At 48.6% G+C, this 24746-nt stretch overlaps 2 protein-coding genes across 9 annotated transcripts in view; one reads left to right on the top strand and one right to left on the bottom strand.

The window, feature by feature from the left end:
• Positions 1 to 1854, bottom strand: part of l(2)k10201 (zinc finger protein 511 lethal (2) k10201) — a 72231-nt gene extending 70377 nt beyond the window's left edge. For both annotated transcript variants that reach the window (XM_075698161.1, XM_075698162.1), the window contains exon 1: positions 1287 to 1854. In XM_075698161.1, coding sequence (XP_075554276.1) covers positions 1287 to 1717 — 431 coding nt within the window. In that variant the 5' untranslated portion in view covers positions 1718 to 1854. The remainder of the gene's footprint in view (positions 1 to 1286) is intronic.
• A 51-nt stretch (positions 1855 to 1905) lies between these two features.
• Positions 1906 to 24746, top strand: part of LOC142587282 (uncharacterized) — a 378424-nt gene continuing 355583 nt past the window's right edge. For 3 of the 7 annotated variants that reach the window (XM_075698155.1, XM_075698154.1, XM_075698153.1), the window contains exons 1-3: positions 1907 to 2010; positions 3984 to 4091; positions 23853 to 23903. In XM_075698155.1, the coding sequence (XP_075554270.1) occupies positions 4019 to 4091; positions 23853 to 23903 (124 nt within the window). In that variant the 5' untranslated portion in view covers positions 1907 to 2010; positions 3984 to 4018. Of the gene's footprint in view, positions 2011 to 3983; positions 4092 to 16877; positions 17076 to 23852; positions 23904 to 24746 lie in introns of those variants that run through there. The other 4 variants (XM_075698159.1, XM_075698160.1, XM_075698158.1 and 1 more) reach the window with 3 other exon arrangements.

The raw sequence follows: 24746 nt of genomic DNA, 5'->3' as shown, positions 1-24746 counted from the left end.
GAGGTTATCGCAACTGCAATTTGCTAGCACGTACAGATGTAAAGAAAGCCCTGCCGATTGTTTTATTTTGGATGGTGCAGTCGTATTATCGTTCTGAGTGACCAGGAGTCACGAGAGAAGCTTGTTGCGCTCCCGTTGCAAATTCAGTGTCTTGTGTTTCATGTTCTACCAATCTTGTTTTCAGGGCCGCTGTAGCTGCAAAGCTTGGCTGTGCGCTGTAAACAGCCCAGAATGTAAACACGTGTGTTTCTGGCAGGCCCAGACAATGGCGACCATACTGCGGGCTGCTGCCGGTGAAGCATTGTCAAATACTTACTACGCCCGCCCACATAGGTCTACTGAAGCCTTTCTCTAGAGCTGTGACAAAGTGATACAAAGATGTCAAATTTTATCTTAAATGCTCGTGTGTTCTCGTTGCACTGGCCACAAGAGCACAGTCCAAGCATGGCCGCACGACGGAGCATGGGGTGCAGCGAGCACGAAAACAAGCTTTTTCAGCGAAACGAGACACCGTGGCAACAACACACTACGAGTTGATGCAGGCGAGGCCTGAGCAAATACTTCAGATGCTTGCCCACGTACTACATATACTCGGGATCAAAGCCACGCCATTGTTTGAGCTGCTGAAATATACTGTCACAAGCGCTATTTTTGTAACTAATGCATTGATTCTCCATAGAAAAACAGACAAATGTACGCACATCAGCAGATAACTTTCGTTTTCTTAACTAAGTGACTCCAGAAGTCACTGCAGACGAAATGCTCACTGCACATTTTCATCAGTGGTGTGACCGGCTTGCCAATTCGAAACTTGACAACCCATTTATTCTTCTGCGACACATTTTGCGGAATTAATGAAGGTTCATTTCAGTTGGCAACAGCTCTGTTGGTGCATTACGGCATGTAGCACATGCAATTGTTCTTGAACTTCATCTTGCACAAACGATGCTTAAGAAACAGATAATCAAGCTTACTGGCCGCCACGAAGAAAGCAAGCAAATTCGCTATCGCCGCGCCGCCTGCGGTTACTCCGATAGTCTTTGAGAAAATTCGCTGATGGCCGCGGGGTGGTGTGACAGTCTACGGAACTTACGAATAGGGTGCCTCGACGTAGCGGCGCGCTACATCGAGGCCACCATCGCTTCTCTTAACAGCGCCACCGCATACTGCCTACGTCAGCAACTGCAGGAGGGGTGTACATATTTACGGCGATAAAAAGGGATTAAAAAGAGTTCGCAGCCACAAGGAGGTCGCGTGGCAATCAAAATCCTCCTCATTCACTCTACCTGTGCGCATCCACTGTGTGCTGTTTGCGGTCCGCCCAACTTGCGAAGCGCTCTGTGCAGCCTTCGACCACACATTCAAACTTGGGATGGTTAGTCGACGTAGGACGTGCCGCGAAGATAGGGTTGTGAGACTCCGCGATGTGCAGTTCAAGCAAGTACTCCGTCGGCAGTGCGATGCGGCACTGCGCGCACGTGAGATGGTGGCGGCTAGCGTAGTGACTCTCGAACTCGCGCACGCTGTCGAATTCCCTCGGGCATGCGCACCTCAGCGTCCCGCGGTGGCGGCGCTCAAGCGCACCGGGATCGCAGTCAGCGTCGAGAACTGTCACCTTGTTCCTTGCGGATCGCGCACTCAAATCCACGCCTTCAGCGAGCAGGATTCGCACTTGACCGCTCGAAAGCCGCAACGGCTCAACCGTCGTCCAGTCCATACTCGCGCGGGCTTGGTTCGCGGTACTGTGCCGAAGCTGCCGTCCGCTTCACACGCAGCAAGCTGCCGCGCGATTACTGCTACAACTGCGGATATTCAACTTCCTTTTATACCGTAAGCCACTAGGCTGCTGATGATGACTGCGGAACAACAGTGACCTGTCGTCAGAATAGCGCAGGAGCATTTTTGACCGCCGCACGTCGTCGTAGTCGCTGGCGAGGGCAGCCATTGCTATAAAGTCTTGTCGCCGATATAAGGCGACAGTTGCGGACGTAACAGGTCATTGTTCACTAGGTGAGCGAATTTGTAGTTGACACCGGCTAATTCGCGGACAGATAATGAAGTGTGCTTAGCAGGGTGGGCACTGATTTTGCGGCATGCACATCGCGTGCCCGTTTGTTTCCACCGTGCTTATGCGTGTGCGCTCGTTTCGGTGAGGCCGCTCGGCGCGGGTATCGCTCGCGCGTCTTGCGCGGCGCCGTTCGCGCGAATGCTTGGCTCAGTTGGTCGCGTGATGTCGAAACATGTCACCGCACTGAACGTACAAGCCGCGCCGCACGCTCGTTCAAAGAGCTGTTTTTGTCTTGCACAAACGGCCCCCTTTCGACAAGCCGTGCTGTCTTGTTAAAGAATGCGATACCTTATTGGCTCGCTTTGCGACAATGTCCCGTGTTCGCCTGTGTGTATTTTAACATTTCAGAAAGATTTATTTGAAACAAAGAGAATGAGGTGTTTGAGGACTTAACGCGGTTGCCGACTCTAGCGGTGGTCGCGTATACTACACTATGATATGCTGCGCTATGCGCCCCGTCGCCATATTTGTCAATGTCATTACGTGAGAAAATGAAGCGCGAACCAAAGTTGAGCGTAGAATTTGGTGACGTTGACATGTCTGTTACAATCGCAGCGTTCCCGTGTCAGGCGTGTGCTTAAGACTTAAGCACAGTAAATCTGTCAATTATGTTTCTAATGCAGTATAATCGCCAGGAGCAGCAGGCAAAGTAGTGGCAATGTCAAAACAGCGCTATTTCAGTGCACTGGCAGGCTTGGTGTGAGGCAATTTTTTTTTTTACATTACCTCAAGGGCTTGCTTGACCCTCTGTGGTCTGCCATTGCAGATCCACACACACGGGCTAATTAATGTGGAATGCTCGCCAATGAATGTGCATTAGTGTTTGTCAATGTCATTGCCATGGCATGTTGCACAATTGGCATTTCTCTTAGCTAATGTTCTAAAGAAACCTGGTGCCAGTGCTCGTTCAAAACCCAACAATATTGCACTGTTTTGTAGCATTCTGTTTCATCCCCTATTCTTTTCACCGTTTGTCATTGGCTCTGGCAGCACCAGAGCCACTTGACTATAGAAAGCGGGTGACTGGAAAACAAAGTCGATGTTATGAAATATGGTTGGTTTCGTACGCATACAGGCCATGCTGTAAGCACTTACATGAACTGTATGCATAGAAGTTTCAGCTAAATGGAAGCAGCATTTGTTGCACTCTGACTGAACGGTGCAGTGTGCTGCAGTGAAAATCTGCTGCAGAAAGCACAGCGGTATACAGTTGTGTTCTTCTGGGCGGCTATTGTGTAATTGTCCACCTAATGGACATGTCCACTTTGTCTGCTGCTGAAGTGCTTGCTGCTTGGCTGAGGTCGCTTGCCTCTCCTGATGCGAGCCGTAGCCGAGCCAATCAGAACTTCAGCAGAAGACGAAATGGACATGTCCACTTGTTGGACACTTACAGAATAGCCCCCTTGCTCAACATTCAACGCTCTCATTATGTTTGTTATTTGCTTTATTGCAGAACTATTGATTTCTTGTGGTGCTAAATATTCCAAAGCTGAATTGCACTGCAACATGGGTTCAGCTCTTATTTTTAATCTTTTAAAGGCTGTTTTAAAGAAGCCTGTGGAATCAATTTGGCGGCAGTGCAGTATTGAACCTTGTTACTGGCACACTTCACATTGCAATGTGTTTCACGATGAAGTGTAACACTGTTGCCCACTTTCTCATTTCTTTTTTATCTGGGCCTGATTACGTTGGCTTGGACCTGGTTTAATTGACTTTACTTGAGGTACCCTGATAGATATGTGAAACATGGGAATTGTAGCATATGCTTTTCACAGCAGGTCGTGAATTTCACAGTAAAAAATGATTCTGCACATTCTGTCATCAAAAAATGTTACTTTAAGATCAAAGCATTTATGTTAAACATTTTTGTTCAGTGCTGTGCTCATTGTGGATAATTAGCAGCTTTTTATTATAGGCAGGTTTTGACTGGAATTAAGTCGAGCGTCCTGAATGATGGGACGGCCGTCGGGGACCAGCACAGATTCTGGCCGGTCATTGTCAGGTGGTCCTGACCCCAAGCAACGTAAGTAACACCTTATTTTGGTTGCCTTGAAGGAAATTTTGTGTGAAGCTGCTAGGGCTCGTGGTATTCTTGCCATAAAGTTTTATTCCTAGATTAGTGAAGAATTTGCTGGCATTAATGCATGTATGCACAGCCAGTGGGCCTCTTTACTTTATGGCATTTGAGAAGCTTATTGAAATGATTGAGACCAGCAACTGCTTTGAACATGAATGGTTTATTAAAGAAGTAGCACGTGCTTGTGACAAGGAGCCATTCTCTTGCTCTTTGAGTGCCTTGATGACAATATTTTACAGGCCCCTGCTCTCCCAACTTGCCCTGAGATAGGCTTTGGCAGGCTATTCTAAGCACCCTTCAAGAGGGTAGATGTTCATAGATCTTCTGAGAAATACTTTGTTGCCTGTGCGAAGTAGACAAGTCCTTGTTATTCCATCGTGTCCTGAGTTACTTTTTCCAATTCGGCACATTTTCCAATATGTTCTTGGACCCTGGTCTTCAATTAACACCACACCGCCTTTAGACAGTGGTTTTGCTTGTTACCACTTTGCTTCAACGTGAAGCAAAGTCGCGACAAGTAAAACCACTGTCCAAAGGTGGTGTGGTGATAATTGAAAACCAGGGTGAAAAACATTTTGGAAAATGTGCCGAATTCTTCGAAGTATGATTGACCCGGGAGGAACAAAAACAGTCGCGAATCGCACACTCAAGCTGCTTGAAAACGAGTTTGAAGGTTGGGAAGCTGACATGATAGACAAAATTAAACAGATATACGTAGGAACCGTTCAGACTAGGCAATTCATCAAACCTGTTTACGAAGGTCAGGACCAACTGGAACTGGACGCCCCCATAACCTTTGGAGAGGTTTATGCAGCGGCACACTCCTTCAGAAAAACATGACCCCAGGGGTAGATCAGGTCACGAATGCAACGATTCGTGATCTAAGTGACGACACGCTAAAGGGCTTGACCAAATTCTTTAACGACACGGTCTGGACAGTGGACGGCGTCCTTCCGAAAGAATGGAAGGAAGCAAAAATTATTCTAATTTCTAAACCAGGTAAGCCTCGTAACATCAACAACCTTCGACCCATCTCCCTAACGTCGTGCGCTCGGAAACTCTTTGAAAAGGTTGTGCAGGTCCGGCTCTTGCACATCGCGGTCGCCCCAATTCCCAAAAACATGCACCTCAAGTAGCATCCCGGACGACGCAGAGCAAGGGTAAAGACTTCCCAAATGTTTTGGCATGGGACCGGGAGTGTATTATACGGATGCCAGTCGAGCCAGCTCAGACACTTTCACGATAGTCTCTACATGCAACAACAAAATAACAATGGCATCCTTCAAAATCGCCTCGGCATGCGTGGCAGAGGTTGCAGCCATCACCTTGGCCATTCAGGACGCCGAGCGCCAAACCAATTCGGCTGTCATATTATCTTACTCACAAGCGGCTTGCCGCCTGTTTCTACATGGAATGGAACCCAAATCAATAATCAAAATTTTAGGCACTCAACTAGAGGGTCACCACACTATCGTATGGTGTCTGGCACACGAAGGACTGGAAGGAAACGCGAGGGCAGACCGTATTGCTCGAGAATTAAACGTCCGAGCAACGGCATGGCCTAGCGACGACCTTCCACCTAATACTCGTGACATTCTCTAACAGCAAAGGCAGGAGCGGAGACGTTTTGGACATCCTCACTCCGATTTAAACAGCCAATAGGAGAGGGACTGGCATCGTATTCAGATGAATACATACCCCAACCTACACCACCTACACAGAATACACCTCATGAGGTTCACTGACGAGTGTTTGTGGTGCACAGACACACCCACACTAAAGCACATCACATGGGAGTACCCCAGGAGGCCTCCACACAAAGACAGCCCCATATTACACCAAAATCCACTAATGAGGAATAGGCAGTGGGAGGCATGGCTTGTGGACGAGGGTCGGGAGAGCCAGTTGGCTCTTCTGGACCAATCCCAGCGAGCCGCTCGTGCCAGTGGGGCCCTGGAATAGGGGCTCCAACCATCGTGCCTTATTTTATTTATATGCAATAAAGTTTTGCTCTCTCTCTCTCTGTCTCGAGACTTTGCTTTGACAGTAGCTCCTATTTCCTCGAGATATTTGTGGTGCCGTCTTTTCCACCAAGCTTTCATGAATTTGCATCTACTTTGCAGTGCTTCTTCAACATCTTCGTTGTATGGCCTTGTTTGTCTGTCTTGAAGCTGTTGTCTGCCTATGATGTCTCCAGGTGTCAGTGGCATGGGCTCAATAGTGTTTGCCGTACACGTAAGTTAATGGTCGATTGCTAGTAAGTGCTCCTTCAGCTTCTACACTTGTGCGTAGCTCTACCACTGGAGTTGTTTTTCTTGAAATGATTTTTCACATTGAAGTCTTCAGGCTTCGTATGAGATGCCCGTAAAATCCTCCCCACTACGGGCTGCACTCGGCTATCGTTCCATTGTATTTGGTGTATACTGCCGCAATCCTTCACCCGTTCTTGCCTAGCAGCTTCAAGCATTCTGTTGATTTCCTTCTCAGCCTTTGTAAAAGTCCTGGCGTTGTCAGAGTAGGCTATGGCAGGCATACCCCGTCTTGCGGTTAATCGCCGGAAAGCTTGTAAAAAATTTAATGCCGACATGTGGTTAGTCATTTTCAAGTCTACACGTCTCGTTACCATGCAGGTAAAAATTACTACGTATTGTTTTACAATCTCGTATCTGTTTTTCGCATGAAGTGTTCCGCTGAAGTCAACTCCCGTGGCTTGAAATGGCCCCGATTCATTGACTCTGTCCGTCAGAAGGGGAGACATAACTTGAGTGGCCGGTCTTGTGTTATGCCTCTTACAGACCGTTTAGAACTCTTTTCACAGCTTGCCGACTTTGCAATATCCAGTACTTAGCCCGCAGTTGCACTAGCATTGCTTCAACTCTGCCGTGTCATATTATTTGATGAACGTGACATATCAGTAGTTCTGTGAAATACCCGTCCTTTGGAAGTACAATGACATGCCGGTTTGATTCTTGGCTGTAGTGCAAACATCCTTCCTGTCTTATGAGTCCTCTGTCGTCGCAGTAGACTTCTTGTGCCCTTTTTTTAAAGGAGTTAGCTCTGAAATGAGCATTGCTGCTTGTTTCCTTGAGTCGTACTTGTGTTCGTCGTATCCACTATATCTCTGCAGTTATAATCTCTTTTCCTGTTAATGGCCCCATGTTCTCTTCTTGCATTGTCTATGAATCTTAATACCCATGCCCATATGATGACTGCCGCCCATATGATGAATAATTTATTTGCAAGATTATCTTATTCTCTGTTGTTCCTGTGCAGGTGTGACATTGCGCTTCGTGTCGATCTGCACATTTGTGTGAATCACGCTTGCCCTGTCTGGCTCCACGGAGATAACCCATTCGGCTCCGTGCCACCATATTTTTTAGTTCATCAACGTCTTTGCTTATACCTTGTGTGAGTAGATTGGCTGTATTGTCTTCACCTTTAATGAACGACCCACTCATTTGTAGTTTTTTTTTCTCTTACTTCTGCGACTCTGTTGGTATCAAATGTATCCCTTTTGCTTGTCCCTTTGATCCAATGAAGTACAATCATTGAGTCAGTCCAGCAAGCTGCTTCTTGAATTCTTTCAGTGAAGTGACTTTTGATGTAGTTGCTTAATCTTGATTCTATCACCGCTGTCATTAGCTCATCTTGCTAAACTTAGCTCTTTAATTGGAGCGACGCGGCTTTTCGCTGTCAATAGCCTTGGCTCTTTTGTTCAATCATTGTACACTACTACCAAGTATGCTGCCACTCCCTATGCTGTTGGACTCGCATCGGCAAACACATATGCAACTTGTATACTTGTACTATTTGATCCTTGCTTGTGTAGCAGCATCGTAGAGTTTCTACAACCCCCTGCTCCTCCGCTTCAAACATCTGGTCCCTCCACTTGTTACATTCTTCTTTGGCGAGTGGATCATCCCATATGACGGTAGTGTTATAGGTTGACTCTGTTCTGGCCAAGCACTGGTGTGCATGGGCCTGTGAGGTCACTGAGGAAAAAAGATAAAAAGCAGCTAATAACACAGGTTTGGAGCGCGTGGCTACATCGGAGTGGCGTCAGTCTTTTGCTTGCATATCACTGCTCTACAGGAGTGGACACAGCATGATGTCAGAAGTGGGATTGACCTCCCCTTCCTAGTTTCCAGTGCGGTGCTCACCATGCGTTCGGTCTGCGTGATGAAAGCCACGCCAGCGGCAGCCATCCTGCCACCGACGCTGTCCACCTTCGACCGGACTCCTGAATGGATTATGTCATTCGCTCGTTTGTGTGTAGCTTCACTGTTTGGGCACGATTTCCTATCGTTTGTAGTATTTTATCGATTCATCATAATTTTCATCTGCGGATTACTGTAGCCCTTATATAGTAGATGCTGCCTTTTCGGTTAAAGATGCTAATAAATAATTATATATAATTGAACTTTTGTCCCTTGCTCACGCTAGATCTGAGGTGAACTGCTGACTTTTATTGAGCTCAGAAGCGATTCCACTCCAAAGCTCTTCGGCCAAACTTTCTCTTTTCCATCTTGGGTAGTTTAACTATGGTATTTATTCTAATCTAGGCCGATAGTTTTAAAGCAAAGCTTTCCTTGTCTCTTCCTTCGACTTTCCCACCACTGCTGCTGTCTGACACACTGTGTCGGGGGCTGGTTCAGAGCGTGTGTATACCGTAAAAACCTGTGTATAATACGAATCCGCATACAGTACGAGGTGAAATTTTTGGGACTCGAAATGGAAAAAAAAAGTTTTATCCGCACATAATACGAGTTAGGAAAACTAACAATCCACTTGGATAGCGCGGCTGGCGAAGCCCGCTTCAGCAGCCCGGTCGGCGTCACTGCAGGCTCACCTGAGCGTATCCAATCTGCGTAACACCGCTTGACCACGTCCTTGAACGGCTTGTTCACGCAAATATCTAAAGACTGCAGCTGAGATGTCATCCAGCTCGGGATAGCGACGAGTTCAGTGCCGGATTCACGCAACAGCCTCTGCACTGAGTCTGCCAAATGGCAATGAAATGGGTTCAGCACGAGGATGGACGGGAGCAACAATAGTGCGCTGGGCCGCCTACACCAAACGGACTTTATCCAGTCAAGCAGAAGATTCTCGTTCATCCAGCCTTTCTCATGGCATCTCACGACCACATTTATTGGCCGCTCCTCACCTTTAGGCACTGTCTTGCGCTTGAAGACGACATAGAGCGGAAGCTTGTGTCTATCTGCTGTGCACGACAACATGACAGTAACTCGCATTTTCTTGTTGCCAGTGGACCGGACATAAACTTGTTTAGTACCCTTTTCGTGCACGGTGAGGGGCGATGACATGTCCAGATAAACCGGTGTTTGGTCAGCATTGCAGATTTGCCCTAGCTGGAAGTTCTTGGACTTGCGCAGTGAAATAACATGGCACTGGAAAGCCACAAGCAGCTCTTCAAATGATTCTGACAGCTTTTGTGAAATCAAAGTTTGGCGGTGTAAGGAAGAACCAGCACGGCACACGTAGCGATAAGTCTAGTGCTTGCTCGCTTTGAAGGCGGAGCTCGGTAGCCCTTTTTCTCTTGCAAGCTCCTTAGCTTTTGCCTGCATAAGCACCATGCTCACAGCTAGATGCGCGGCTGGCTGTTGGCATACAAACTCAGTCAGGGCGAGTTTGATTTCCGGGAATGTCCCACTCTTTGGGCCGCGAAAGCTTCTTCGCGTTCCACTGCATGCTTTTAGCATGCAGTGGAACGCGAAGAAGCTTTCTGCGAAGGCTTCCTTCTGTCGACGCCATCCATGAATGCTTCCCTCGTTGACACCAAACTTCCTGCCGGCCGCACTGTTGCTGATGTCCTGTGCGGCTAAACGAACCTTTCTCTTGAAAGCGGCCGAGTACTGTTGTTGTGGTCCGGACATCTCGGTCCTTCAATGCGGAATAAAAAAGATGCACTTCGCGAAGTGTGGTTTGTACATGTGCTGCCAAGGTGCGCACTCAACAATAAATAAATGATGCTGTAGTCACGTAGCAATAACGAAGTCAAGCCATAGCCAGGCAGCAATAACAAAACCAAAACTTCTAGCCTAATTTCTGACAAATTTTCGTTCGGATCCGTATATAGTACCAGGGTGTCTACCAACCGGGAAAACCGGGAATTGTCAGTAATTTTGAATAGACTGGAAATATTTGGGGAAAGCTCGGGGAGCTTGTGCTTATATCAGGGAAAATTAGCGGTACTTCCATTGAAAGGAAACGAAAGTCACGGAAATGCTGGCTCGCATAACACAGAGAGATCATAACGAATAGGTCTTTTGACGCTGAGTCGCTGGCTGGAGGAGTTGCCAGGGTACAGTCGACGACCAACTTTCAGGACGCCCAATAATTCGAATGGCTTCGTGGCATCACCGCATACCCCATAGAGTCAATGTATACGAACATCTGAAATTTCGAATGCAAGAACCCTTTGCCGTCCGATTTTCCTGACTTTTTGCTGTCACCGCAGGCCTGAAAATGGCATTAATAAAAGCCACCACTGTCGCCGTTTTGATTACCTTGCCACCGCGGTAAACGCTAGGCCTAGCTGCTTCAACGTTCGCTATTAGGTTTCTTGCCGTTCGGCCCCATGTTTTTCATTGAAAGAATTCGCCAGTGTAAGCAATGGCACCGACTCTGTCTTTGTGGTCCGATTCGCTTTGAAGCTCGGTAAGCCCGGCGTGTTACATAATGCTAGTTCCCAAAAGTCAGTTTCACCTCAATACAGAAAATTTACGCGGTGAAGCATGCACAAAAGTCTTGCGGCGAAGCATAACAAGCGTGGGAAGGGGTGATTGTCACGGGACACAGTTTCCTTTCCTTGATTATACAAGCGTCCACCCGCCATCTCCCGTCACAGTACGAGCACCGATATGCCCAGCAAGTGTACTGGTACATCTTTTTGGATGTGCCTGTGGCGATTTCAGCCCTTAAGGGCAGTAAATGACATGCATTCATTTTTTTCGAACTGCCCGATTTTACGGACATTTTTGCGGCCCCTAGGGAGTCCAAAAAATTGGACGTTGACTGCACAACTGACGAAGAGGTCCGTGGGGTGAGCGCGCAGTGGAAGGAGGACGAGAACAGAAAAAACCTACGCATTGAGGAATGAATGGGAAAGGAAGCGTGCCGCCGCTTCTTTCAAGGAGCTTGAGCTCGAAAAACTATGTGTTATCTGATGCCAAGAAGCAGGTGCCCTCATCCAAACCAAATTGCAACACTGAGGCTTTGTGCGTGTGCTGAGAGTACGTCAGGACAGTTGAGGTTGACCCACCAGCTGTCGAGAGAGAATCTCAATTGTGACAAAGTTCGGGCCTCATACCACTGAGCTTGCCGTCAATTGATAGAAATAGCTCATATTCGAAAATATTTGCTTCCATATGCACTCCTTTTTTTTTTTTCATTTTTGAGATTGTCCGACTCTATTTGCAATTTTTTTCGAAGAATTTTTTTCGAATTTTTGCTGTGAATTTAATAATCCCTTCCTTCTATTCTCTTTTTGAGTAACATAAGCACTACTTCTTAATATTCAAATTGCATGAAATTGTTCTTTAAAATTTTTTTGATATGCTTACTATAGAATAACAGTATTGGGCGATATGGTTTCAGCCCGTCTTGACATAAGATATTGTCACGTGGTGGTGACGTTGAAGAACACAGTAGCAATGCTGTGAAAAACAAAACTAACTTTTATTGGGTGCACCTGTGCCCACAAAAATAGGCTACACTTACAGCACAACGATAGTGATGAGCACGGTCGGCGATCGGCGAAATTCTGATCAGCGGGTCAAGCGCGTCGGCTTTTATACAGCAGTCGTCGAATGTTCCAGACAAATCCTTGGGACCCGCTTGCCTTCCACAAAGTTCTACACCATTTGCATCACGTGATATGAAATCAGATAACACAAGGTTCGGCGACAACAGACAGTGGATAGAGGCATCGATAACTTTCCAGAAACTTCGGATACATGCAGATGCGTCCCGCGCTGTGCGATTACATTTGTTAGGCGGTGAAACGTGTCGCCCGATAAAGACAAACAAGTACACGTGTCAATACCCCCCTCTAAAAGAAAGCATCTACCCAATGCTGCAAACAAACGAAAGTAATTAAGAAAAGCACTTGTAGCAAAGAAAACAACAAAATAAGGAAAGTTCGTGAGCATCCGTAAAAGGGTTTAAGACGCACCACGTAGACCACTTCAGATCGTGCACGATGCCGCTGTGAATGCGAAATGCCGTCTGGCACGACCTCATAGTCCAGTGCGCCAATATGTCGGATGATCTTGTAGGGTCCGAAATAGCGTCGCAAAAGCTTCTCGCTGAGTCCTCGTCGTCGTATCGGGGTCTATACCCAAACACGGTCCCCGGGCTGGTACTCGAAGCGTTGTCGGAGGTTCTAGTGTCGGCTGTCGGCACGCTGCTGGTTCTTGATCCGTAGGCAGGCGACCTGTCGGGCTTCTTCGGGGCGCTGGAGATAGGTACCGACATCAAGATTCTCTTCGTCAGTGACGTGCGGCAGCATAGCGTCGAGCATCATCGTCGGGTTCCTGCCGTAAACCAGCTTAAACAGTGTGATCTGTATTGTTTCTTGCACTGCCGTGTTGTAAGCGAATGTTACGTACGGCAGGACGTCATCCCAGGTCTTGTGTTCGACGTCGACGTACATTGCTAGCATGTTGGCGAGGGTCTTGTTCAGGCGCTCCGTGAGACCATTCGTCTGCGTGTGGTAGGCACTTGTCCTTCTGTGGCTTGTGTGGCTGTATGCAGAATGGCTTGGGTGAGCTCTGCTGTAAAAGCCGTTCCTCTGTCGGTTATGAGGACTTCTGGAGCACCATGTCGCAGCAGGATGTTCTCGACGAAAAATTTCGCCACTTCGGCTGCGCTGCCTTTCAGTAGAGCTTTAGTTTCAGCGAAGCGGGCGAGATAGTCCGTTGCCACGACGATCCACTTGTTTCCGGAAGTTGATGTCGGAAATGGTCCCAGTAAGTCCATCCCGATCTGCTGAAAAGGTCGGTAAGGAGGCTTGATCGGCTAAAGTAATCCCGCTGGCCTCATCAGTGGTGTCTTGCGTCGCTGAGTCTCGACATGTCTTGACGTAACGGGAGACATCGGTGGTTAGGCGTGGCCAGTAATACCTTTCCTGTATCCTTGATAGCGTCCGGGAGAAACCGAGGTGCCCAGCGGTCGGATCGTCATGTAGGGCGTGCAGTATTTCTGGACGAGTGCCGACGGAACAACAAGAAGGTAGTTGGCGCGGACTGGTAAGAAGGTCTTGACGAGTAGGTTGTCTTGAAGTGTGAACGAAGACAATCCGCGCCTAAATGCCCTATTGACAACGTCAGTGTGCCCTTCCAAATAATCAACGAGACCTTTTAGCTCTGGGTCTGCTCGTTGCTGTTCAGCGAAGTCTCCTGCGCTTATTATTCCCAGGAAGGCTTCGTCATCCTCATCATCTTGCGGCGGTGGCTCAATGGGGGCGCGTGATTGGCAATCGGCATCCGAGTTTTTTCGTCCGGACTTGTAGGTTACAGTGATGTGGTATTCTTTTAGTCTGAGGCTCCACTGCGCCAGCCGTCCTGAAGGGTCCTTTAAGTTAGCTAGCCAACACAACGCGTGATGGTCGCTGACCACTTTGAATGGCCTCCCATATAGGTAAGGGCGGAATTCCGCTGTAGCCCAAATGATGGCGAGGCATTCCTTTTCAGTTGTGGAATAGTTGCCTTCCGCTTTTGATAGCGACTGGCTAGCATAGGATATCACCGTGTTCATGTCCATCTTTTCTCTGGACTAGGACGGCACCGAGGCCTAGGCTACTGGCATCAGTATGGATTTTGGTATCGGCATCCTTGTCGAAGTGTGCAAGTACTGGCGGCGACTGCATGCGTCGTTTGAGTTCTTGAAATGCATCGGCCTGTGGCGTTTCCCACTTTAACTCGACATTACATTTGGTTAGATGTGTTAGCGGCTCCGCTATGCTTGAAAAGTCCTTGACAAAGCGCCTATAGTAGGCACACATGCCACGGAATCTACGCACTGCCTTCTTGTCGATGGGCTGCGGGAACTTTGAGATGGCAGCTGTCTTCTGTGGGTCAGGGCGGACCCCGGATTTGCTGATGACGTGGCCTAGAAACAAAAGATCGTCGTAAGCGAAGCGGCACTTTTCCGGCTTCAGAGTAAGCCCTGATGACCTGACGGCCTCTAGTACTGTTGCAAGCCGCCTAAGGTGATCGTCGAAGTTTCCGGCGAAGACGACGACGTCATCCAAGTATACGAGACAGGTCTGCCACTTCAATCCTGCTAAAACCGCACGCGCTGGAACGTTGCAGGCGCCGAGCACAGTCCGAATGGCATAACCTTGAACTCATAGAGGCCGTCTGGGGTGATGAAGGCGGTCTTTCCGCGATCTCTTTCGTTGACTTCTATTTGCCAATGGCCAGACTTAAGGTCCATCCACGAGAAGTATTTAGCGTTGCAGAGCCGAGCCAATGCGTCATCTATCCATGGGAGGGGTATACGTCCTTCTTCGTGATCTTGTTCAGACGACGATAATCGACACAGAAACGTAGGGTTCCGTCTTTTTTCTTTACCAGGACAACAGGGGATGCCCACGGGCTTTTCGACGGCCAGATGATGTCGTCACGCAGCATTTCATCGACTTGTTCTCTTATAGCTTCACATTCTCGCGGCGAAACTTGGTAAGGGCTCTGGCGAAGTGGTCGAGCGCACTCCTCGGTGATTATGTGATGCTTGGCGACTGGTGTTTGTCGAATCCTCGATGACGTCGAAAAGCAGCCTTTGTATCGTCAGAGCAGACTTCTGAGCTGCTGTTGCTTAATCTTGGGGAAACTTGGATTTATGTCGAAGTTTGGTTCGGGGAACTACGGTCGTCGGGTTAGATGCGGCAGAATCCGAGAGGACAAACGCATTGCTGGTTTCCTGAATTTCCTCGATGTATGGGATCGCCGTGCCCTTGTTGATGTGCTTGAACTCCTGGCTGGAGTTTGTCAGCAACTCATTCGTGTTTCCTCCGCACAGTCAAGCGATCCCTCTTGCGATGCAAATTTCACGGTTGAGCAGTAGATGTTGGTCGCCTTCGATGTCGTCTTCTACGTCAGTGGGTGTTTTGGTGCCGACCGAAATAACAATGCTGAAGCGAGGCGGGATGCTCACTTGATCTTCGAGCACACTCAAGGCGTGGTGACTACGAGGGCTCTCGGGCAGTATCGCTTTATCTTCCGACAGCGTTACTGACTTCAACTTCAGGTCGATGATTGTGCCGTGTTGGTTCAGGAAGTCCATACCGAGAATGACGTCTCGTGAACACTGTTGGAGGATAACGAAGGTGGCAGGGTAAGTCCGGTCGTCAATGGTAATTCTTGCTGTGCACATTCCAGTCGGCGTTATGAGGTGTCTGTTGTAGCTTCGATGGGGCAGCCGGACGAAAGGTTTACGGCATGAGGTCTAAACGGTCGGGGCGCGCAGCGCCGCAAGAAAGAGGCGGGACCAGACAAAGAATGAATGTTTATTTCTGCGGAGGCAACTTACAGCATTTGGCGCGGAGTGGTGCCCTGATGTAAACGACCCAAAACCGAAACCAGAAGTTAACACAGGATACCACATCACCTCTCCCTTGAAAGGAAAAATGCTCTACTCGCTCTCCTCGCAACAAAAGTCAAAGAACACATGTTAGCACTGTAACACACATGTTTAGTGATGACATCTTTACACAATAGAAAATGACATCTTTGACTTCCCCATTTAAGGAAAACGCACAACATGAAAACTGAATATGAACTATTGCACTCCAGTTCTGCAGAGTATCAGTACCCGTCTTGGGAAGACTATGAGATGCAGCCTTGCACACACAGATCACACATGAAAAAAAAAATTCACAAAGTACAAAAGTAGACAGTACAAACATCTGTGTGCCCCCTGGGACAGCACTAATGGGTGGCTCATTTGCCCTGAGCCTGACTCGAGACAGTCTCTGTGGCTGTCGTGGATTAGAGATTGTGCGTACAAGCACTTTACACTCCATAGTCCCCTGTAAGAATGCTAACAACTTTTAATGTTAAAAAAAAGCTTTTTGGCATGAAAGACAAATTCGTATGGCGGTCAGCACCGTAGTAATGATGTGCGTACTGCACGATTACGCTACAAGAAACGTAATATGTCCCCTATAATAGTAGTAACTGGAAGAAAAGGTGGGAGACAATCATCTAGGGAAGGGTAGTCACTGGAGGGACTGTTTTCGGTGAATTTTCCAAGAAAATCCTGTAGTGCAGGGCATTTCACAAGTTTGGATGCATTCCATCGTTTGCCATTTTCAAGCGTGAAAGTATTGCGACCTACCCTACGGGAAATCTTAAATGGTCCCGAGTATTTAGGATCGGACTTTCTCAAATTACGTACTCGGACAAAATCTCCTGGACGAAATTGAGGGCATTTTGATGCACGACGACGGTCCACGTACGTCTTAACACTTTTGGCGTAAGAGCCAAATTCGCATGCAATCACCTCCTTAATAGTCTGGAAGCTATACTCGGTATCCTGATCCCAGACAAATGGTTGTCCTTGCTTTAGCAGTTTCCTAAGCGGCTCTACCAATTCATCGTAGTGCAGGATCAGTTTAGCATAGTATCGCGTGACGCCGAGAAATGAATGCAGTGACTTCTTGTCAGTTGGCTGCGGTGCCTTAACAACTGACTGAACTTTGTTTTCCAGGGGCGAAATACCGTTTGCAGCACAGACTTGCTCACGGAGAACCCGAGGTTGAGGACGCAGTTTTGCCGAGACTGGTTGCATTGAAGCTCCAAGATGAACGTCGTGGATGAAGTCCCTTACAAGTCCCGATTGTCCCGAGTACGGCTGGGTGAACTCCGAGGGAGCGTTGTGCGGGAGAGACGGAAACTGAACGCTTGGGTCAGCTGGAACTCCTGACACTTGTTGGCATGCAGTGAAAACAAGCTGCGTACGAGCAGAGGACTGTCGATGCATTCGGTTCCTTGAACGGCAAACTGAAGCGAAAGTGTCCCACATTTCCGCATGCACGGCAGGAAACGTGCTTGGCTGGACAGCCTGGATCAGATGCGATGTGGTGAGGTGAACCACATCGGTAGCAATGGCCCGCAATGTCTCAACTGGCTCCGCGGAGTTCGGGCCGCGTGCCATGTTGGCCGGCCTCCCCAGGTCGCGACTTTCCGCCATGCCGCCGAGCGCCATTTTGAAGCCGCCGGGTCGAGGGAGAAGGGTGGCAGGAACCGCCATCTTGCGAGCCCGGGCAAGGAAGGTGACGGCTGTCGACGCCATCTTGGTGTTGTGTCGAGACGCGCTGAATAGACGAGCTGTTAAAGACTTGAAGTTCTTTGTGAACTTGCTGTACGGTTCGTCCGATTTCCTGGGCCTTCTTGAGCGTGAGGGACGTTCCTTCGTAGAGTAACCTTTCTCTAATTCTTGTTGATGCGACGCCTTGGAGGATTTGGTCGCGAAGGGACTCGTGCCAAGCGCCGAACGCACAAGCAGGCGCTAGCCTTTGTAGCACGGTGACGAAGTCCTGAAAGGTTTCTCCGGGTAGTTGCTTCCTTTCCCGGAAGATAATATGGTGCACCAGGGGATTGGTGCTTTCTTCGTAGTGCTGGTCGAAGATGCGGAGAACGTCTTCGAACGTAGTAGCCGTTGTAGAGAGACGCTGCCGTCGTAGGTCGTAGTTGAGACGCTGCCCCTCGAAGCCTAAGTTACTCAGTAAAATGGCCTTCTTCCTCTCGTCTTGTAGTGCCTCGCCTCAGGTTGCCTTGAGAAACGTGCAAAAGTACCGTTTCCACGTGAGCCACGGTACCGCAGGAGTACCGGGTAGCGGCAGGAAAGGCGGTATGGGGGGTACGAACGCTATGCTAGGCAGCGAGAACAAAGGCGGGGGAGTTGCGGTTGAGGGAGGAGACGTAGTTGCGCAGTCTTGCACGCCGGAAGCAGGAGGAGGAGCAGAAGAACGGCAAGGGCACGTAGGAAGCAGGGTAATGGTTTACCTCATCGCCAGTTTGTTGTAGCTTCGATGGGGCGGCCGGACGAAAGGTTTACGGCATGAGGCCTAAATGGCCGGGGCGCACAGCTCCGCAAAAAAGAGCCGGACTGCTTCAGTCGGGGACCAGACAAAGAATGAATGTTTATTTCTGCGGAGGCAACTTACAGCGTTTGGCGCTGAGTGGCGCCCTGACGTAAACGACCCAAAACCGAAACCCGAAGTTAACACAGGATACCACAGTGTCCTCCAGCAGTCTGAATCTGAGGGCCTTCCCATGTAGTCTTAACTTTCTTCAACTGGGTGGCGATGTGTCCACTCATGGCGGAGTAATAAGCCCCTGTGTCCACTAAGGCGGTAACTGCGTGGCCGTCGAGAAGGACGTCGAGGTCGCTGGTTCTTTGTCTGGCGTTGCAGTTAGGTCTTGGCGTCGGATCATGGCTGCGTCATGTTGAACTGAAGCTGGAACGTCGCATCGTTAAGTCATCTTTCGTCGGTGCAGTCTTGGCTTCCTGACTTCGTCGGGACGGCGGCGTGTTGTTATTATGTCGTCGAGATGACCTCTTCGTCGGTGGCGGACGATCTTCGTCAGTTTGACGAACAGCAACCGCACCTCCATCGGTTGCTGCTTTTAGTTTTCCGGATATGGGCTCGCAGAGCGGCCCCGGGCTGGGCCGGTGTATGGTCGGCGCTGCGGCGACAGGTAGAGGCCTGGTGACGGCAAACGGGACGGTCGTCGAGGCTCCACTGAGTGATGGCGAGGTAGTTGTAGATATCGCGAAGTCGTTCGCCTATATGTGGTCGCGGCGCGTTAACGGTGAACCTTCAGAGTCCCATCTCCCGGTATGGGCATCAGCGGTAGATTTGCCCGGCTTCTCCGCAGTGATAGCAAAGCGGGCGGTGGTCGGGGGCGCACCAAACGTCACTCTTCTTTGGAACGCCACGTGAGGTGACGGCTTTGCGTGCTGGCGGCGGGGGTGGTATTGGACGGCGGAACTGTGTCGTCACTGGGCCCTGCCGGGGGCGCGGAGGGGGAATGTGACGGCGGGCTGCAGCGGCGTAAGTCATCGCTTGTGGCTGAGGCTGTGGCTATTCAGGGCCTACTCCGAGTTGTTGTTGGAGCTCCTCACGTACGGCGTCGGCAATCGAAGCCACTTGAGGCTGTGATGAAGGCAACAGCTTCTGTATTTCCTCCCGCACAACCGCTCGGATAGTCTCACACAGGTCGTCGGTGGCCAGTGACGCAACTCCGGTGTATGTTGAAGAACACAGTAGCAATACTCTTAAAGACAAAACTAACTTTTATTTGGCGAACCTGTGCCCACAAAAAGAGGCTACACTTATCGCACAACGATAGCGGCGAACATGGTTGGCGATCGTTGAAAATCTGATCAGCGGGTCAAGCGCGTCTGCTTTTATACAGCAGTCGTCGAATGTTCCAGACTAATCGTTGGTACCCGCGTGCCTTTAACAAAGTTCTACACCATTCGCGTCACGCGATGAAATCAAATAACACAAGGTTTGCTGACAACAGACAGCGGATAGAAGCATTGATAACTTTCTGAAAACTTCTGCAGGTGCGTCCCGCGCTGTGCGATAACATTTGTTAGGTGGTGAAACGTGTCACCCGATAAAGACAAACAAGTACACATGTCAATATGGTTCCACATCACTCAGGGAATTTTGCAAAGGCACTCAGGGAAAACCTGTAAAATTTAAGGAATTTGGAAACATCAACTTGGTAGACACCCTGGTACTCACGAACGCTTAGAAGAATATGTCTTGCTGTAGGCCTCCAGTACCTTCTACTTGTTCTTCAATATTGTGGACAACGTCGAGAGGGGCACGCTGTGCCTTTCAGCAACTCGGTCTTGTAACGCGTTCTTACCCACTTCTTGGATCAAGCAGAACTTCTGCTGCAGGGTCAAAGTCATAAACTTTGGCATCTTCATTCACTGGCACTTCTGCACAGTTCAGGGAAAAAGAAAATAGTGCTGGGCGCAACACCCCTAACTACCGCACATGAAGAAACAGCGCAGACTGGCGTTGTGCACGCACACGTCGCCGCAGGCACGGAGAGAGAATGGGCATACGGCAGCCGATGGCAGCGGCATGGAACACGCGCTGACGCTGCGATTGCGAGGAGCGTGCGGAGTGGGTGACGAGAGCATGTGACAGAAGCCGATATGCCTGCTGCATTGCAGTGAAGCATGTCTTTTCCTCTGCAGATGCGTGTTTCGGCGGTGCATGGGGCGTACCGTGTACATTTTTTTTGTGCTAGCAGTATTACGGGTCAGGCGCTTCGTCTATATGTAATTTCAATTGCTATGTGGCGTCACGTCGCGGCTCTGAACGGCCGTTGTTTCGTCTAGTATGCGGTGAAATGGGGATCGGGAATTGCCGCATAGCACCTTAAATCTTCTAAATAACTGGGTTAGCCTAGGCCACCGGTGTGAATTATTTCGACAAATTTACATTGGAAAATATGGGACCGCAGAAAACCTTCAAATTATCCGGGATTTCGAATTAACGATGTTTTACTGTATTCTTGTGAGGCGGAGACAAGTCCGAATGTTGTTTTTTGCAAGGCAAATGCTGAAGGCACCAACTGACACTAGAACATGGCGACCAAAGCGTAACAACCATTCTTCATCATAATCTCTTGTCTGCATGTCCTACTTTGCAACACAACACTACGCCACTGCGGTCGGAGCACCCGATTCGGCACTAGTGATTATGTACTGGCAAAGGCACGCAAATAAAGCTTTAAACGGGGGACATGAACAACATCAGTTCTTAGCTGTACGGACAACTGGCCTGGCTCTTTGAGAGCAATGCGTACATCACATTCGAAAGCTGTCACAAGATTCGGTAGGGACTTCAATATCGCGACAGAAGTTTTTCTGATAGGCCCACACAACGAGATGATGACCATAGGAGCACGAGGGAGCCAGGTAAATACTGCACGTCCCTATGGTACATATCGTAACAGGACTTCTGGGAAGCCTGGGAATCAGTGGAGCGAGTTCAGGCAATCTGACGGGCGTGTGCTGCCAAAGAAATCGCATCGCGGGCATAAGCGGTATGTGACTGTGTGAAAGTACAGTGTCAATGGGCAAAACAGGATCGCGGCCAAACAGTAGATAAAATGGTGAGTAACCTGCAGTGTTCTGGCGAGACTAATTGTATGCGAAGGTAGAACTTGTAGGTAGACCTCCTGTAATATCGAAGCGTGTGGCGTTATTGATTGCAACCGCAACCCATTTGTTGCCCTTATTTGAAGAAAGGAAAAGCCCAAGTAGGTTGAGTCTGTCATAGTTGGGTTTGGGCATGAAATAGATGGTAGCTGGCCCATGGTTTCGTCCAACTTATCCACGCTGAGGACGCTGTTGAAGGGAGAGACTTGTTCTCACCGAGAACAAGGAATATGGGATTTATTTACAGTATCTACAGGAAAACGCTGCAGTTCATCAGTCTAGCATGCCTGAAAGAGGAATGCAGACTGAAGAGCCGACAACGGCTGCTTATAAACACACTGTCCTCCCTAGATCTCTAAGTGAGGGAAAACAGTGGTTCGACCTAACGGAGTGTCCAAAGTCATCGTAGCTGACCCACCTTTGAGGGGGAGGGTTTACGCACTCCTGCACAGATTGCATTGACCACACCAAGGTGAGAGGGTTTTCGCAGACACGGTGCTTGTCTCGAGCAGGCGCCTCTTCATCCCAGAGTTGACACTGCAGTCAGTAGCTGCCACGTCTGTCCATTGACTGACGACTTCTAAGCTGCATGAGACGACACCGCAAAGTATCTTTCAAGAGCTCCCCTGCTCCAATCAAGCCGTGAAGGCGTTATTGGCGTACACACTAACAATACTTGCTCCGCCGACTGCCTCTACCCATCTCGGCGCCATTCCATTGGGGACGCGGAGCATTGTCCTCCTTACAACACAAGTCGCCACCGCAGCCATGGTGGTGCCTTTCTGTCGGTCGCTTCCCCGAAGATTGCCAGCCCCTGCTGGTCGAACGTAACAGCTCCTCCATGGCCCGGAAAATCTTGACTGGCCAGTGCTGATAACCGCTAGGCAGGAAGAGGATGGCTGGTGGTAAGGGGTGGGATGTCTTGGCTTGCAGCCACCAGCGATGAAATGGTGACACTGCTCCAAAACATACAACAAAGACCAGCAACTGCAAAACGAACCCCACAACATGGCTCTGCGCCGAGATGACGTATCTTGGATCTCACTTTAGTCCCACTAGGCTTAAAAAACAACTTAAGTGCAGAAACAACAAATGCTGCATTTCGCTACGCCAATTTTGAAGGAATTTTGTGCTGACAAATTGAGCAATCACGGAGGGAGTCCTGATAAATGAGAGGGGATCTTCTTGGCTTGCCCAAATTAACACTAACAACCCCAAAATTTAGGCGGGATCCTTAATATGAAGGTTTTTGCCATACATGTACGGCGGCAGTTTTCTGTCCTGCAAGGTCTTTGCCGTACGGGTACCGTTTCGACCCTCCGTTTGAAATTTTGTGCCACAATGATAATGCGGGCTCACTGGGAGGTGCTGCCACCTCTTAGGAATTACAAGAAGCATTTTAAAATTTGTGCTACCTTCTTGGGGAGATAAACAGAACTGATTTCTAGCTTCAGCGCATCGTGCAGACTGTGGCAACACCCCTTTTGTGGTTTCCGCGATAACATCGTCCCCGTGCGCCGTATGCTGCATGTGCGAGCAAAAGCGTGCGATGGTGAGCCGGATTGCTCACAAGGCAGGAAAGCGGCAAGGCAGCACGAGAGGGAGTGGGGATTGCTTTTACTCTGGTAGCAACTGAATATTTTGCGCATCAGCGCACACCGTATCTTGAAAGTGATCTGCAGATGCGACGACTTTGGGGTCAGTCGAATTGTGGTTGGCCCGCCGGCGCTTGGGCTGCTGCTCTGCACTTCTCGCGTGGCACTCAGCAACTCGTTCACGAGAAGAACCCGGTACCTCCATGGCATGCACACAACCTGTAGCAACTGCTAGAGGAGGTTAACCCAGCACACTTCACGTGGCCATAATGTCCAACTCGATTTTGACAGCAGTTTTCTCCGGGGGAAAAAAAAGTGTATAGAAGTTCGCAACATTCTGTAAGACGCACCGAGGAAAATTGAGAAAGAAACTGACTTATACATTAGAAAACAAGGTATATTAATGATGTTCGAAAAAAATAAGCTAGTCGATTTCACACGGAATGGCTGGTAAGAAACCGGCCCATGGCAGATGTGTTAATGTGATAATTTTTTGTTTGTCACTTCCAGATGTAACTAATGTGCCTTGCAGTAAAAAAAAAACTTTTGTGCGCTTGTGCTTGTGTCATCTGTTTCTTCCTTCTCCTCCCATGTGCGCAGTATGAATTTGTACGAACTAGCCCAGCTGTCATTTCTTCTGTATGCTCGTCTCTCAATACCTCTCAGTTGTTGTGAGATCAAATTTTTATTAGAAAACCTTTCTTGCTTAATTTTTTGTAATAGTTGAATGTTGCTCTTTTAATGATTTGCATTGTTTGTTGTGGTGTTTTTGTGGTATTCACTCGTTTTCTTCTCCTCCCAATACTTTCACTCCCCTAGTACAGAGTAGCAGACTAGAGTCCACCAGCTCAGTTCATTCTTTTCTGTTAATAAAATCTCTCTCTCTTTACAGGTAAGAAGGGACCAACCTTTTGCTTGGAGCACCTCAAGCCATTTGAGCATGGTATGTGGGTCTTGGAAGCATTGCCACTACTTTTTTGTTTCCTCTGTTGTAGTATAGTGAAATCCTACAAAATCAATCAATCAATCTTTATTTAGCATTCAGTCATTTACAAAAGGGAGCATATTGACATACTTGTCAAGGATTGTGCAACAAATAATGAAAAATTGACACCGGTATAACAGCTCAAAATACACAAAGCCTACAGTGTGGTTCAGATAGCGAACACAGCGGATATTTTAGTTGAGAGTTGCGCACGTTGCCAGAGTAGTGTGTAATGTAACGTGGAGGACAGAACCACTGGCCTATTAGAGCAAGAGAATGGCTACCAAATGAAGAGAAGCGCAGTCAAGGCCAGCAGAGAATTGGGGGATGTGAAGAGATGACGAAATTTTCAAGCTTCGGATTGAAACAGCTGACGCAAGACGAGTAGTTGGATAATGCCTTGATCCTGCAGTGCCTTTAGGGTGTGCTGCTGGTGATGATAATGACGACCAATTATCCTTAGCCCACTAACTAGAGGACTGTGGATCACTAAAGGGGCACTAAAGGAAAATATGAAGTTCAGCTTGATTGTAAGATAAGGCTTCTGTAATAAAAAATTGGCAATTTGTAGCGAGAACAGAGCTCTTTTGTAAGTAACAAAATGACAAAGGAAAATTGGAGTGGTACCGCCCATTATGGACTATGGTACCTCTCATATGATGCCTAATGCACCCAGAGCTGCACATAGGAAAGTCGCATGAAGGTTGCATCAACTTTTTGTCTGTTGTGGCAGTTTGAATTTAGGAGCTAAACCTTTGGTGGCAATTTTCTACACAAGATAGGGATACAGTCGAACCTGGA

Source organism: Dermacentor variabilis, chromosome 7, assembly GCF_050947875.1.
Source record: "Dermacentor variabilis isolate Ectoservices chromosome 7, ASM5094787v1, whole genome shotgun sequence".
Classification (NCBI taxonomy): domain Eukaryota; kingdom Metazoa; phylum Arthropoda; class Arachnida; order Ixodida; family Ixodidae; genus Dermacentor; species Dermacentor variabilis.
Note: the sequence above shows the minus strand (reverse complement) of the source record. Positions and strands in the feature narration are given on the sequence as shown.